The 16,487-nt window shown below is 45.7% G+C and overlaps 1 protein-coding gene across 1 annotated transcript in view; it reads right to left on the reverse strand.

Annotated features, from left to right (window-relative positions):
* Nucleotides 1–16,487, reverse strand: part of C3H6orf58 (chromosome 3 C6orf58 homolog) — a 96,471-nt gene that overhangs the window by 16,627 nt on the left and 63,357 nt on the right. Inside the window, exons 4-5 of the mRNA XM_075338278.1 lie at nucleotides 11,752–11,882; nucleotides 10,931–11,169 (exon numbers count right to left, since the gene is read on the reverse strand). Of these exons, the coding sequence (XP_075194393.1) occupies nucleotides 10,931–11,169; nucleotides 11,752–11,882 (370 nt within the window). The remainder of the gene's footprint in view (nucleotides 1–10,930; nucleotides 11,170–11,751; nucleotides 11,883–16,487) is intronic.

A 16,487-nucleotide genomic window follows, 5' to 3' on the forward strand; every position in this document is an offset into this window, starting at 1 on the left:
AAAGCCTAGGGTTGGTAGGAGAGGCCACCCTAGGTGCTGGGACTCTCTCAGACCCGGTTATGTGGACTGTGCAAGTGACAACGGGAGAGACGCGGTTCACGGCTGAGGCGTACCTCGATTCTGGGGCAGCAGGCAATTTCATCCAGCAGGCCACGGTGGACAAGTACCAGGTGCCTGTTACTCCACTTGACAAACCCCTCGTGATTGCCTCTGTGGATGGGAGACCCCTCTCTGACACCATCTCCTGGATCACCAGGCCGGTCGAACTGCGTATCGGTGCCCTGCACACCGAGAACATCGCTCTCTACGTCCTCCCACACATGTCCCATCAAATCCTGCTGGGACTTCCCTGGTTACGGACACACGAACCATCAGTCAGCTGGGGCACTGGTGAAATCACCCGATGGGGCTCTTCGTGCCATGAGAACTGTCTGAAGGCCATACAACCCATCCGACGATCTCCGGTTCCAGAGAACCTACCGGGACTGCCCTCGGCCTATTGGTCCTTTGCGGACGTCTTTGATAAAAAGGAATCTGAGGTACTTCCGCCACATCGTCCGTACAATTGTGCCATCGACCTGCTCCCGGGAACAACACCACCTCGAGGATGGATATATCCATTGTCTCCAGCCGAAACAAGGGCCATGTCTACTTACATCACAGAGAGCCTGGCAAGGGGATTCATTCGGAGATCCTCCTCTCCTGCTGGAGCAGGCTTCTTCTTCGTGAAGAAGAAAGAAGGCGACTTACGCCCATGTATAGACTACCGGGGATTGAACCAAATCACCGTGAAAAACAAGTACCCTCTGCCGCTCATCCCCGAATTGTTTGACCGGCTTAGAGGAGCTCGTGGGTTCACCAAATTGGACCTTCGGGGTGCCTACAACCTGGTCCGCATCCGCTCTGGGGACGAATGGAAGACCGCGTTCAATACTTGCGATGGGCACTATGAATACTGCGTGATGCCCTTCGGTCTGTGTAACGCACCAGCAGTCTTTCAAGAATTGGTGAACGACGTTTTCCGGGACCTTCTTTACGTCTGTGTGGTGGTGTATCTGGATGATATCCTTGTCTTCTCTCCGGATCTCCAGACCCACAGAGAGAACGTGCAGCTGGTTCTACAAAGATTGAGAGAGAATCGTCTGTACGCCAAGTACGAGAAGTGTGTCTTCGAGCAGTCTTCTCTCCCCTTCCTGGGTTACATCATCTCTGATACCGGACTGCAGATGGATCCAAAGAAGGTCTCCTCCATTCTCAACTGGCCTCCTCCTTCTGGACTGAAGGCAATCCAACGCTTTCTGGGATTCGCCAACTACTACCGCCAGTTCATCCCTCACTTCTCAGCTCTGACCGCTCCTCTCTCCGCCTTGACCAAGAAGGGGGCTAATCCAAAGGACTGGTCACCTGCGGCCGACGCCGCGTTTGGCTCTCTGAAGCGGGCATTTGCCTCCTCTCCTGTGCTCCACCGTCCGGAGTTAAACCGCCAGTTCACCTTGGAGGTGGATGCCTCCTCCTCGGGAGCCGGAGCAGTGCTCATGCAGAAGTCCTCCTCCGGGAAGATGGTGACTTGCGGTTTCTTCTCCAAGAGCTTCTCAGCGCCTGAACGCAACTACACCATCGGTGACCGAGAGCTATTGGCAGTAAAACTGGCTCTGGAGGAATGGCGCTACCTTCTGGAAGGAGCAGTGTACCCCGTAATCATTTACACGGACCACAAGAACCTGGAATACCTGCGGTCCGCAAAGCGACTGAACCCACAGCAAGCCAGGTGGTCCTTGTTCTTTGCCAGGTTCGATTTCCAGCTCCATTTCCGACCCGCGGACAAGAATGTACGCGCTGATGCCTTGTCCAGGTCTTTCATGCCCATGGAGCAGGAGGAGGAGACATCCCAACCCATCATTTGTCCTAGTAAAATCATTCCGGTGGCCCCTGTCACCCTGGCCCAGATACCGCCCGGGAAGACCTATGTCTCTGAGACTGATAGGCAAAAAGTGTTACACTGGGGCCATGCCTCGAAAACAGCCGGTCATGCTGGTCAAAAGAGAACATGGAGTGCGATTGTACGTCATTACTGGTAGCCATCCCTTCGCACGGACGTCGCTGCTTTTGTCTCTGCCTGCTCCTCTTGTGCCAGGAACAAGACGCCCAAACACCTGCCATATGGCCGTCTTCTGCCTCTGCCTATACCCTCAGTTCCGTGGCAACACATTGCAATGGACTTTATTACGGACTTGCCATTGTCCTCCGGACACACAGTCATATGGGTCGTGGTGGACCGGTTCTCTAAAATGGCTCATTTCGTCCCTATGGCTGGACTGCCCTCTGCTCAGGAACTCGCGGACGCCTATATACATCACATCTTCCGCTTGCATGGCTTTCCATCACACATCGTGTCCGACAGAGGAACTCAGTTCACCTCCCGCTTCTGGAGGGCTCTCTGCAAACATCTGGGAGTGACTCTGGACTTTTCTTCTGCCTACCATCCTCAGTCTAATGGCCAAGTGGAAAGGGTCAATAAAATCTTGACCTCCTTCTTACGACACTACGTCAACGCCCATCCCGACGACTGGTCCACGCTTCTTCCTTGGGCTGAATTCTCCCATAACCACCACGTCAGTGAGTCCTCCTCCAGCTCTGCCTTTCATGTCGTTTACGGACTTCAGCCCTCCGTCCCATTGCCTGTATCTCCTTCTTCGGATGTCCCTGCTGCTGATGCTGTAGCCCGTGACTTTGCAACCATTTGGGACTCTGTCAAGGCGTCCCTTGGGCGTGCTTCCCTGCGGATGAAGAGACATGCAGACAAGAGACGTCTGGACCCTCCGTGTTTCTCTCCTGGAGATCTAGTCTGGCTTGCTTCCAAGTACGTCCGATTGAAGATACCATCCTACAAGCTGGGTCCTCGCTACATCGGGCCATTTAAAGTCCTCAGCAAGATCAATGAGGTCTCCTACAAGCTCCAGCTCCCGGCCACGATGAGGATACCCAACTCCTTCCACGTCTCCCTGCTCAAGCCGGTTGTCCTTGGTCCCTTCTCCGCTGCTGCCAGTTCGGCTCCTCCTCCTATTGCCGATGACGACATCTATGCGGTAAGGGATATCGTGGCCATGAAGACCGTACGGGGTCGACAGTTCTTCCTGGTGGACTGGGCAGGGTATGGTCCTGAGGATAGGTCCTGGGAGCCCCGGGAGAATGTGGGTACTCCGCTGATCCGTGCCTTCCTGTCCCGGTTGCGGGGAGGGGGGCGTGGGGGGGGGTACTGTCACGCTCCCCGGGTCCCCTGCGCTGCTCCCCGGCTCACCTGTCACGCTCCCCGGCTCCCCTGCCTCGCTCCCCGGTTCTTCAGTCCGGTCTCCACCGCTCCCCGCTCTCCAGCATCCATTGCCGGCGCTTCCCAGGCGTCCTGGTCCCTGCTCCCGGCGCCCGTCGGCGTCTCAGCCCCAGCCCGGCTCTGCTGCTTCCTCCTCTCAGCTTCCTGCTCTGGCTTCTGGCACCCGGGCCGCGCGCATGCGCATTAGGCCGCGCGCGCGGTCATTGACCCTTTCTTAAAGGGCCAGCGTCCATTGACAGGAAATGAAGCACACAGGTTCAGGGTATAAAGGGGTTTATTTTCCAAGTGGGCGGGGAATGATCTTCGTGTTTCCCAAGCTAGGAGTCAGGTCTCCTTGTGTCTCTCTGCCATACTTACGTATCTCTCTTCTAGAGCCGATCCTGCCTCGCCATCCGGTCCTGCCGCATCCCGCACCCCGAACGCTGCTTATCTGCCATCCTGACAGTCCGTACCATCTCGGATCCCTGTGGTGACCCGTCATCTCGCTCCAACGGTTCCGGACTCCGCCTGACATCATCTCGGCTTCCGAACCTGAGCTCCGTCACCCGGACTACCATCAGTGACTCCGTGGTCCCAGGGACTTCTCCATTATACTCTTGTGCACGGACTGCCCTGCTACCTGTAGTGCTCCAGCTACCGGACCCCTTACCATCATCAAGGAGTTCGGTCCAGTGGATCCACCTCCTGGGTCTGCCCTTCCACCTGGCCATAACAATATGGGAATATCATGGCGATTACGCAGTGCACAGGGGGAACACCTGAACATGTTTGTTATCTCCACATCTGTAAAAGTCTGATCTTTCAAAATATAAAATAATTAACTAGTAAAATCCATAAAGAATGCCAGAATTGTTTTTTCAACTCAATCTAAAAATGAAATAAGAAATGATCAAAGCATCATATAAATCCTAAAATAGCAACAATATGCAAAGAACAAGTCCTCACACAGTTTCATTGATGAAAATATGATATTCCGTCTCAGAAAATCTCAACAGAAACCAAATTTCAATTTATTTTTTTTTTACAAATGTGTGATTATGTTTTCTTATGTGTATTCCATATTTCTTGTTTTTTGGTGAGCACATAACCATGGGATGCTTAGCTGCCACTTGGAGGCTGACACTATGATTGCATCTAAATAAAATTGTCTCCTCCCTCATCTGCCAGACTCAGGCCTCCTCAGTTTCTAGTAGTGTCAGTTGGATGCATGGTCTGTTCCAGACCTTTCGTAGGTTAACTGGAGGGAAAGCACATAAGCCAGTTAGCTCTTGCCTGCCACCGCACAAAACAAGTGTGTGCATGGAGCAGAAGATAGGGAATTCTGGATCCTCAAAACAGGTAAGTAAGACCCTGTCAGCAGTCTTCCTTTCATATTGTTCTTCAGACCCTGCAGCAATTTGGTTGGGTTGTCAAAAGTCTGTTTTGGTCCCAACACAGGGGTTACAATTTCTGGCTATGGTATTCAACATTCTTCAACCATCAGTATTTCTTCCGGAGGGGACGAAACTATCTCATCAGTCTTCTATCAGGGCTTTGAGATGTAATGGCAAGCATCCTCTTCGATTTTGTATGAGAGTCCTATGAAAGATGATGGCAGCGTTTGATGCAGTTCCATTTGCTCAGTTTCAGTCAAGAACTCTATAGAACATGCTTCTAGCCTCTTGGAACAGATCAATACAATCCCTGGATGGCTAATGGTTTCCTTGTTTCTTTGGGGTTGCTCCTTTTGCCCCATTCAGTGGAAGGTGCTCACCACAAACACCAGCTTTTCTGGCAGGGGAGTGCTCTTGCATAATTTGGCAGGAGTTTAAAGCAGCAAAGAAAGACTTTTCTCAATCAATGTGTTGGAGCTCTAAAGCTGGTGTCACACACAGCGACAACGACAACGACGTCGCTGCTACGTCACCATTTTCTGTGACGTTGCAGCGACGTCCCGTCGCTGTCGTTGTGTGTGACATCCAGCAACGACCTGGCCCCTGCTGTGAGGTCGCCGGTTGTTGCTGAATGTTCAGCTTCATTTTTTGGTCGTCACTCTCCCGCTGTGACACACACATCGCTGTGTGTGACAGCGAGAGAGCGACGAAATGAAGCGAGCAGGGAGCAGGAGCCGGCGTCTGGCAGCTGCGGTAAGCTGTAACCAGCGTAAACATCGGGTAACCAAGGGAAGCCCTTTCCCTGGTTACCCGATATTTACCTTCGTTACCAGCCTCCGCCCTTGCTGCCAGTGCCGGCTCCTGCAAGGAGAGCAAGGAGCCAGCGCTAAGCAGTGTGCGCGGCTCCCTGCTCTCTGCACTGTGACATGTAGCTGCAGCACACATCGGGTAATTAACCCAATGTGTACTGTACCTAGGAGAGCAAGGAGCCAGCGCTAAGCACGGCTCCCTGCTCTCTGCACATGTAGCACAGTGACGTTATGATCGCTACTGCTTCTGCTGTGTTTGACAGCTAAGCAGCGATCATAACAGCGACTTACAAGGTCGCTGTTACGTCACAGAAAATGGTGACGTAACAGCAACGTCGTTGTCGCTGTCGCTTAGTGTGAACCCCGCTTAAGCCGTTCATCCAGCCCTTTTACATTGGCAGCACTTAGTCCAAGGGTTCCAGTCAGACAATAGGCCTATAGCCTATATCAACCATCAAGGAGGTACACAAAGCTCATCTGCCATGATGGAGGTAGCAGAGATTTTGGAATTGGCAGAAGAAAAAAATTCATTTATATCACTGGTTCATATGCCAGGGGTGGACCATTGAGAGGCAGACTTTTTTTCCTGCAGGTTAGTAGTCTCTCTGTCCTCAAGTGTTCAAGCAGTTTTAGTGATGGTGGGGTAGTCTGAATGTCCATCTCTTGATGTCCAGACTGAACCACAAGGTACCGTTATTTGTGACAAGATGCATTGACCCTTATGTTTTCGCAATAGATGCATTGGTAATGTCTTAGTAGTCTCTCTGCCTTACCGATTTCCACCATAACATCTTCTAGGTAGACTTCTGAAGAAGACCAGGGCAGAGAGAGTTCCAGTAATTCTCATTGCTCCAGACTGGCCCACGAGGGACTGGTATTCAGAGGTGGTCAATTTCCTGGTGTACATCCCATAGTTTCTTCCATTCTGCCTGGAACTTTTGTCCCAGCGTCCATTCTTCCATCCGAATTTATGAGAACTTAATTTGATAGCATGGCTGTTGAAACCATGATTTTGAGGGCCACAGGTCTGTCTCAATCAGTCATTCAGACTATGACTAGGGCCCAGAAGAAAACTTCATTAAGAGTCTATCATCTCACATGGAGGGCCTATTTTTGTAGGTGTGAATCTAGCAGTACTTCGCTAATGTCCTTTTCCATGCCAGCGCTGCTCTTCTTCTTGCAGTCCGATTTGGAAGCAAGACTGGCGCTTAGTTCTTTCAAGGCTTAGGTGTCCATCCTGGCTATTTTATTACAGAGGAACTTGGCTTCTAAACCTTAAGTTAAGACCTTCCCCAAGGGGGTCATGCACGTTAGACCACCCTATTAAGCTCCCCTGGAGCATTGGGATCTGAGTCTTGTTTTGGAAGCTCTTCAGTCTTCACCTTTTGAGGCAGAGAGATCTCTCTACTTTGTCCTTTTTATAAGGTTGCTTTCCTTATACTCATCACGTTGATCAGGAGAATCTTGGAGCTTACGGCTCTGTCTTTTTGCACTCCTTACCTTGTCCTTTATCAAGTTAAGGTAGTGCTGAGGTCAATTTTTATCTGATCTCAAGTTTTCACCTAAAGGAAGATATTATTTTACCCTCCTTTTGTCTGGCACAATCTTATTCTATGGAGAAGGCTATCCACAGTTTAGACTTTATAGAGCTGTAAAGTACTATTTTTCGGCAATGGCCTCATTCAAGTGTTCTGATTCCTTGTTTATTATACCTCAAGGTCCCATGTAGAGGTCAGGCCTGTTCAAAAGCAACCACTGCCCTCTGGATCAAGCTTTTTTATGGTTAACGCACACTCTATGTGAGCGGTGGGAGTCTCCTGGGCGGTGTATCATCAGGCATCGGCTTTGCAGCTCTGTAAAGCAGCTACTTCGACATTGGTTCATATGTTTTCTAAAGTTTACAGGGTCCATACTTTTACTTTGGCAGATGCAAGCCTTTGTGGCAATATACTGTGGATGCTAGTATCTTAGACTTCTGCCTTATTTGGGACAGAAGGCTAGGTGGTAACAGTATGATTTTTTTTCCACCCTGGAGACAGCTTTAGGATGTCCCATGATTCTATGGCCCCTTTGAGATGAACAAAAAAAGTAGATTTTTGGTACTCTCTGTAAAATCTGTTTCTCATAATCTTCATTGGGGGACCCAGCTCCCTCCCTTGGTGACCCGGTTGGCCATGTGGTTATATTTTTTCTACTCTTGTTTTTTTTTTTCCTTTCTCATACTGCTTTCTCACAAAACTAAGGAAGGCTGACTCCAGCAGGTGAGGTATAGTCTGCCTAGGAGAAGCAAATTTTATTTAGATGCAATAATAGTGTCAGCAGACTATCCCACGATTCTGTGTCCTCCACTAAAGACGACAAGAAACAGATTTTATGGTGCATACTAAAAATCTACTTAACGTATATCAGTTGTGCCCATTTTATTAAATCTTCACAGGGCAAAATTGATGCCAGAATTGTGAACGTTATGCACCAGTATTACATAGTTAGCCAGAACAAAAATAGCTGCATGCTGCATGCAGCCAATGTATTGGCTCTAGGACTAATCTAGTGCATTCAAAATTTACGGGATCCATTGTGACATCAGTTCAGTATTGAGGTCTTGGTCTGTATATTTATAAAAGAAATCTCATGGAAAGTATATATGGTGTGTCAGTATACAGGGTCTTGAGTAGTGTACTGGATGTAGTGCTATATTCAAACAGCACACAGACGCATAGAGTTTCATTGACCCATACAGACAATCATTTGAAAACAAAACCATGTGTCCAGTCCAGGAGACTCAGAGTATGGCTGGGGCCACACGGGGTTATGTGCGATCCTTGCATGACACTCGGCTCACGCTGGCAGCACAGCGGGAGCTGAAACTGGGTGAGCTGAAAATCATTTGACTTCAGAAAATATTTTAGCCTTTGATAGATCTTGGAGACCATCATCTAATGTTGGCATTGGGTAATGATTTCGTTTCAGCGCCTTGTTGAGTGGCTTAGTATCAATACATATTCTTAACTTGCCTGATAGTTTCTGCACTATGACCAGACTGCTGATCCGATCTGTGTTCTTCTGGTCCGGTGCTATCATGCCTCTTCTCTGTAAATCTTTTAGTTCTACTTTCAGTGGTTGCATTAAAGCTACATACACTCTTCTTGTAGGTAATCTGGTAGGCTGCACGGTATCAATTTCTAGAGTGTACTTACCTTCAAAATAGAATTTTAATGGTACAGCTAAGAATGAAATCTTTGGAAGGCAGTGCGCATGCATCAAGCGTGATGATGCGTTTCAGGTTTATAAAATAAAAACATGAAAGGTAGTGTGTATGTGCCATGCACAATGATGCATACCAGGGAATTTACACCACACTTTAAGGTTTGTGAACTGCAGACATTAACAGAGAAACCACAGGAGACAAATTTGTCTGGACGCTTTGCTGCCAGTGTGGCTCTTGCTCTTTAGACATCAATGTGCGCCTCTATGTATGTTAGTGACAGGTACGCTAGCATCTATGTGTCACAGAGGTTGTTACATTATTTCTCTCAAGTTTTTTGATAAACCTTTATTCAGGAACTATTCTTCAGGCCTCCTGAGGAAGCCATTTCTATATACAGCTCTGGAAAAAATTAAGAGACCACTGAAAAATTGTCAGTTTCTCTGATTTTTCTCTTTATAGGTATATTTTTTAGTAAAATGTAAATTGTTCTTTTATTCTATAAACTGCTGACAGCATGCCTCATAATTTCCAAGCAATAAATTTTGTATTTATTTTCTGAAAATGAGAAATGATCAAAATAACAAAAAAATGCAGTACTTTCAGACCTCAAATAATTCAGAGAAAACAAGTTCATAATCACTTAGAAACACCAATACTAATGTTTTAACTCAGGAATAGTTCAGAAATCAATATTTTGTGGAATAACCATGATTTTTAATCACAGCTTTCATGCACCTTGGCATGCTTTCCACCAGTCTTTCACACTGCTCTTGGGTGACCTTATGCCACTCCTGGTGCAAAAATTTAAGCAGTTCATCTTTGTTTGATGACTTGTGACTATCCATTTTCCTCTTGATTAGATTCCAGAGGTTTTCAATGGGGTTCAGGTCTAGAGATTGGGCTGGCCGTGACAGGTTTTTGATGTGGTGGTCCTTCAGCCACACATTTATTAACCTAGCTGTGTGACATGGTACATTGTCCTGCTGGAAAAAAACAGTCCTCAGCATTGGGGAACATTGCCTGAGCAGACGTAAGCAACTGTTTTCCAGGATAACCTTGTATGCGGCTTGATTCATACGTCCTTCGCAAAGTGTAATCTGCCTAATTTCTAGAATAAGGTAATCTTCTCTGATGAGTGTAATTTTCAGCTTTGCCAACACCAGGTCATCCAATAGTTAGACAGAGACCTGGTGAGGTGTACAAGCCATAGTGTCTTGCACCCACTGTGAAATTTGGTGGATGATCTGTGATCTGGGGATGCTTCAGCAAGGCTGGAAATGGGCAGATTTCTAATCCATACATAACTTGCTCAAGTTAGACAGAAATGTGGTTCACATGTCAAATTTAAGATGTTTTTCACAAACGTTTTTGTGGTGAGTTTACTATGGAGCTTTGGTTTTGGGGTATAGGATCTGAAAGATGTAAGAAATAAACTATAACCCAAGTACAAATTGCACTTCTCCTTTTAGTCATAATGAAAATGGTAACTTGAATTTTCATTATTTAAAATACAGGTCACGTTACGTGTCTTACTTTCTGCCCTTTTCCTGTGTCCTGTTGTGTATAAATATGACTCTTCAGATTTTGTGTTATACCATGCCTGATGAAGAGACCCAAGAAGTCTCCAAAGCTTACCAGATATTATCTTTTTTTCAGTTAGGCATTAAAAAAGGAATCAACCACTATGAACTCTTAAATTATTTTTTTTTTTCATTATTAAAAATGTTTTCTTATTGAAATGCAAATATAACATTATGTGATAAATATTTCCCTGCTGGATACTGGAATTAGATATTAAGGGCTCGTGTAGTCGGCCATATCTTTAGTCCAAGTGTGATGTGACTAAACACGGGATCACATTCTGACCAATGTTATTCTATGGATCCATGTTGCATGCCTGAGTTTGGTCTGATTATCAGATCACAGTCAGCCATGAAATTCAATGGGTCCATTGAAAACAATAGATTGCACTCGGATGACATCTGAGTTTAATCTGATTTTCACAGACAGACAGGATGGAGAAGATTGAGAAACTTTTGTCTCTATCTTCTCATCCGAGAGAGTCGAATCACACTACGAACATACTCTGATAAATCACTGATCATAGTTTGATCAGAGTGTGATTTGCATAATTTACCCGATTCTCTAGGATGAGAGAATACACGGTCATCTGAACCTAGCCTTATTGTGTAAATCTATACAGTGAACATACCTGAAAATTTGTTGGCTTCCTGAAGAAAATGTAATGTCCATAAAACCCTATTCTGTTGTCCCGAGAAATCCAGAATGTTTGGAGCTTTGTCACCCTTCACTAAGATCCTACCAGGCAGAAATGTCTGAAACTCATTTGTACTCTGAAGATTAGTGGGGAAATTAGTAGCTGCAATGAAATGAACTGTCGCTGCCCAATCTGTTCCAAAGCTTTCTTCTGGTTCAGAAAGGTACTGTAACCTACACAGACAAAAATTATATGAGTCAGGATGTTTGAGGATTTACAATAAATATTCATTTCTAAATATTTGAATGCTTCATAAATTGAATAAAAAAGTTGACATTATTGAGGCTTTCCAATTTTAGAGCGTTACGATCCCCAAAAGCAGGGTTTTTTTAAAAAAAATAAATAAATAAAAACTCCTTGGTTTCCAGTACTAAATCTCGGCTGCTGCTACTTGTGTCTGATATTCCCTGCAGCTCTGATGCCACAGTATAGTGATTAGCGCAGCACTATTGGCATGACGTCAGCACTGCAGACAATAGCAGACTTTTATTTTTTTCAAAAATGTGGAGCAGGGATTTTCTGAAACTAGAAAGCCCCTTTAAAATTAAGTTTCCAATACAATTCTCAAGGGCAACATTATGGAGGAAATTAAACAGCATGATTGATTGCTGCTAGCAAAATAAAAATCAGTATTAAGACATTTTCAGAATTTTTTCATTAAGAAAAAAAGCGATAAACTAACACAAAACCTAACAAAACCTCTCAAAGCTGTCATCAAATATCTATGCAGCAATTTTGCTTTTCAGTCACTGTACCTTGCTGAGCAGCGTGGAAGTGCAATATTAATAGACTCCACATGAGCCTTCCACATAGAGGATAAAGCTTTATCTTCTTTGGATGATGGTGGAATTGAAATGTCAGAATTTTGATTAAATGTCTGTATTGTCTGCATTAAAATATAACAAATCAAATGTTTAGACATATTTATGATCTTGGAAAATATGCATTTCTCTATTACATAAGTTACTAAAATAAAAAATAGAATCTAGTATACAGTATACTACAAATGCCATTATGGTGCCATTAAAGGATTTCCTCTTGGAGTTTTGTAGATCAAAGGGAACCAGTCACCAGGATTTTCCCTGATAACATGCGGCCACCATCAGTAATCTTTTATTTACAGCATTCCAGAATGCTGTATATAAGAGCCCAAGCTGTATAATGTAAAAAACACCTTTATCATACTTCCCAACCGTCCCGGATACAGTGGAACTGTCCCGGTTTTGAGCCGGTGTCCCGTTGTCACGACCATGAGCCATATATCCCGTGGCTCCGCCCACCCACTCTCTCCCCATCTTGCTTTCTCTTCCCGTCTCGCTTTCTCCCCCTCCTATCCACGTGAGCAGAGCCGAGTGCTACTTCAAACTGCTCTGACTCTGTGCTGCTGCTAAAGTATGGGTCGGCGGCAGTCACACTTCCCTGGCTGTCGGCGCTTTAAACCTGGCACCTGCAGCCGAGCGTGCACTGCTCACCGCTGGGCTGCTTGTGTACGGAAGTTCATCTGTGGGCGGAGCTACCATGCGACATGCTGAGCTCCTGTCCACAGATGAAGAGACTGGAGCCAGAGAAGCCGCAGCACCAGGAAACGTCACCGAGTCCAGCGCTGTATGAGGACCCCCACCCTACCCAGAGCTGTATGCCTACAGACACCCCCCCTCACCAGAACTGTATGCTTCCAGCCCCCCTCACCAGAATTGTATGCCTACAGCCCCCCTCGCCAGAACTGTATGTCCCCAGCCCCCCTCACCAGAACTGTATACCCCCAGCCACCCTCACAAGAGCTGTAGGTCCCCAGCGCCCTCACCAGAGCTCCATGGGCACCCCCCATCAGAGCTGTATAGGGCCCCCCCCAAGAGCTGTATGAACCCCAACACCAGAGCTGTATGCCTCCCAGTAACATCTATGCTACCAGTAATGTGTATTTCCACCTAGTAAGTTGTATGCCCCAGAGTAAAGTGTATTTTCCCCAGTAATGTGTATGCCCTTCGATAACATGTATGCCCCTCAGTAAAGTGTATGCCACCCCCCAGTAAGGCCTGTCTCACACATCAGTGAAAAACACAGACGTTTTTCACTGATGTATTAAAAACGTATATTTCCCATGCACATGGAGAAAAACTCACCTGTCCCGTTCCTGCTGTCCATGGTGCTGAAGAGTAATGCGGTGCCCCCGCTGTCTCTCACCTCTGCAGCTACTTCCGGGTCGGCTGTGTCATACATAATGAATATGCATGACAGTAATGAGCTGGGCAGGAAGCAGCTGCTAGCAGAGGCCGAACACAGCGTCACTGGAAAATGTGAGTTAAAAATGCTTTTTATTTTCAATGTCCATGTTTTTCTGGTACGTGTTTCAAGGACCACACCATAGTGAGTAAGTGGGACATCAGTGATTCCAGAAAAACACAGATATGTCTCCGTGCAGCAATCACTGATACGCATGGATGCAGCATGGAGACACAGTCAGTGAAAAATCACTGATGTGTACACAGACCCATTGATTATAATGGGTCTGCATATGTCAGTGATTCTGGTATGTATAAATACTAGCACATACGTACCAGAATCACTGATGTCTGAAACAGGCCTAATATGTATGCCCCCTCAAGTACTATCTATCCTCCAAGCCTCTCCTGTTATGTATATACTATATCCCCAGACCCTCCTGTGATGTATATATAGTAGCCCCAGCCCCTCCTGTGCTGTATATACTGTAGCCCCAGCCCCTCCTGTGATGTATATACTGTAGCCCCTAGCTCCTCCTGTGATGTATATACTGTAGTCCCCAGCCCCTCCTGTGATGTATATACTGTAGCCCCCAGCTCCTCCTGCGGCGGCTGTCGGATTCCCCATATTAATACCTCTAATGTGTGTGCATGTATGATGTATATATCTATGTATGTCAGTGTATATGACTGTGTGTATAAATTTGTCTGTTTATACGTATTTTAGGGAATTTGTCTTCAAATATGTACCGTATATGTACATATGCCTGTATGTGTACGTATCTGTTTATGTGCGTTTCTGTGTGTGCATCGGGGCCAGAGAGTCTTTTTCGTCTGCGTGTCCGTCTCCAGAAAGTGTTTATTCCCGAAAATGGTGCACGACAGAGCACACGGTGACTCCATCTGCAACATTATAGTAAATGGCCTCGTCAGTGCATATGTTCAAAACTCGTTCTGCGGGGGGTTCAGAACGAAACCCCTAAGGGACCACTGAACAGAGATCAGAATGCAGATTTCAGCAGACAAGCAGAGCAATAAGTCTACAGTATTCTCTAATTGCTTCTATTAACCAGACGCACAATATTATTAAAGATATTTTATCTAGAGTAATAGAGAAGATCTGATTTATGATGTGCAGCTTTTATATAGTGCAGTGCAGATTTAAGTGTCAGATCTGCTTTAAAATAGTTTAAAATATTCAAATTTAAAATTGTTTAAAAGAACTGACAGTCCTCAGTGGTTGATACCTTTTAATGGCTAACTGAAAAGATGGTAATAATAGCAAGCTTTCCAGACTACTCAGGTCTCTTCTTCAGGCTCAATACAACACAAAATCTGAAGAGTCACATATTTATACACATCAGAACATAGAATGGGGCAGTAAATAAGAAAAGTTATGTGATGCTCAAGTTATTTACTGCGCCATTCTATGTCCTGTTGTGTATAAATATGTGACTCTTCAGATTTTGTGTTATATTGAGCCTGAAGAAGAGACCTGAGTAGTCTGGAAAGCTTGCTATTATTACCATCTTTTCAGTTAGCCATTAAAAGGTATCAACCACTGTGGACTTCAGTTCTTTTAAACAATTTTTTATCTCTACTGGCTAACACGGTACAAAGATATATTTTACCTGTATCAAATTTAAAAGAAATACAACAAATACTACAGAGTTTGCATTAAGAATATAATTTTAGTACTTGTAGATATTTTTTCTGTTTACAGTTATTGTTTATAAGGGTATGTGCTCACGATCAGGACTTGCTGCGTCCTGGATGGGGCAGGTCCCGACCTGCGGGGCAACGAGTCTCCTCCGCAGGAGAACGCAGAAGACTGTAGCTGCTCATACCCACAATCAGAGTTCAGTGCGTTGCGGTCTCCTGCTTATGTTCTCCCTATGGAGGATGCATGCGAATTTGCAGCAAACAATTGACATGCTGCAGTCTAGAAAGCTGCACCGCAGGTCAGTGTTTGATGAGCAGTGCTGAATAGGATTGGATGTGGGTGTGACAGATTGTGAAATGGGTGTGGTTAGGGGCGTGGCCTAAAATTACCCTTTTTCTCATCTTTAAAAGTTGGGAGGTATGCCTTTATTATACTCACTTAGGGGGGCACTTGGTCCAGGGTCCAGTGCCTCCTCTATCTTATGCAATTGCCATCCTCCTTTCCAGCCTCCTTCCCACGTCCTATGTCATCCACACAGAGGCCTCCATTATGCTCTTGTGTCTTTGATGTTTCCTTAGAAGGACAGATCAAAGTGTGCATGCGCAGGATCGTAAAGGGGGACTATGTGTGGATGACGTAGGAACATAATCCACACAGTGCTGGTAAGGAAGACAGCGATTGCTCAAGATAGAGAAGGCACCGGAACCAAGAGCAGTGATGCCCATTGGACTGGACTGTGCCAATAGGTGAGTATAATAATGGTGTTTTTTACATTATACAGAGTGGCCTGGGCAGTTATATACAGCATTTTAGAATGCTGTATATAAAGGCTCACTGGTACTGGCCGCAGCTCATAAAAGAACAACCTGGTGACAGATTGCCTTTAAGGCTATACTGACGAAGTCCAAAATTAGTCAATGATTAAAATTAGATTGAGGCTTATTTATCAAGCAAAATGCACCAGAATTATAGTGTAATTTTTATAAAAATAAAGTGTCTTTGTCACGCTTCCTGGGTAAGACAGGTGTGGTGGGAGAGTTGAGACCTACGTGCGTCTGACACGCAACAAAACACAACTAACAAAGGGGACACCGGGGGACACAATAAGAGCAGGGGGCCCTGGGACTAGTGAGAGGGGATGGTGGGACATCTCCTATCCTCACCTGCAGCTGTCCCTAATCTCATAGCCAGGAATCTGAGACCCTGAGAAGACCCTGTAGGTGCCCTGACTAGTGGAGGGCAGGTGAGGTACACTAGATGAAACACAAGGTAAGGTAAAACAAACAGGAGGGAAAAGCAATAAAAAGGATAAAGCCTGAGAGCAGGAAACTTCCTCAGCAGAATCTTCCTCCAAGGTGGCCAGAGACCAAATTACTTTGTATCTACAGCAGGGATTGCTGGGTAACACCACTATTTAAACCTGAAGGGTGTGACTACAAAGTAAGTGCGGCTGAAACACTCAGTTTGGAACTGTTTGGAAAAGCTGCAAAAGAAAAACTGACATTTAACCATTTCAGTACTAAGAGAAACAAAAAACAATTAAATGTAAAGAGCCAGATGAGAGGCTCCAATCCAAATACTGTCACTTGTCTCTAAAAACAAGGAG

Source organism: Anomaloglossus baeobatrachus, chromosome 3 (assembly GCF_048569485.1).
Source record: "Anomaloglossus baeobatrachus isolate aAnoBae1 chromosome 3, aAnoBae1.hap1, whole genome shotgun sequence".
Classification (NCBI taxonomy): domain Eukaryota; kingdom Metazoa; phylum Chordata; class Amphibia; order Anura; family Aromobatidae; genus Anomaloglossus; species Anomaloglossus baeobatrachus.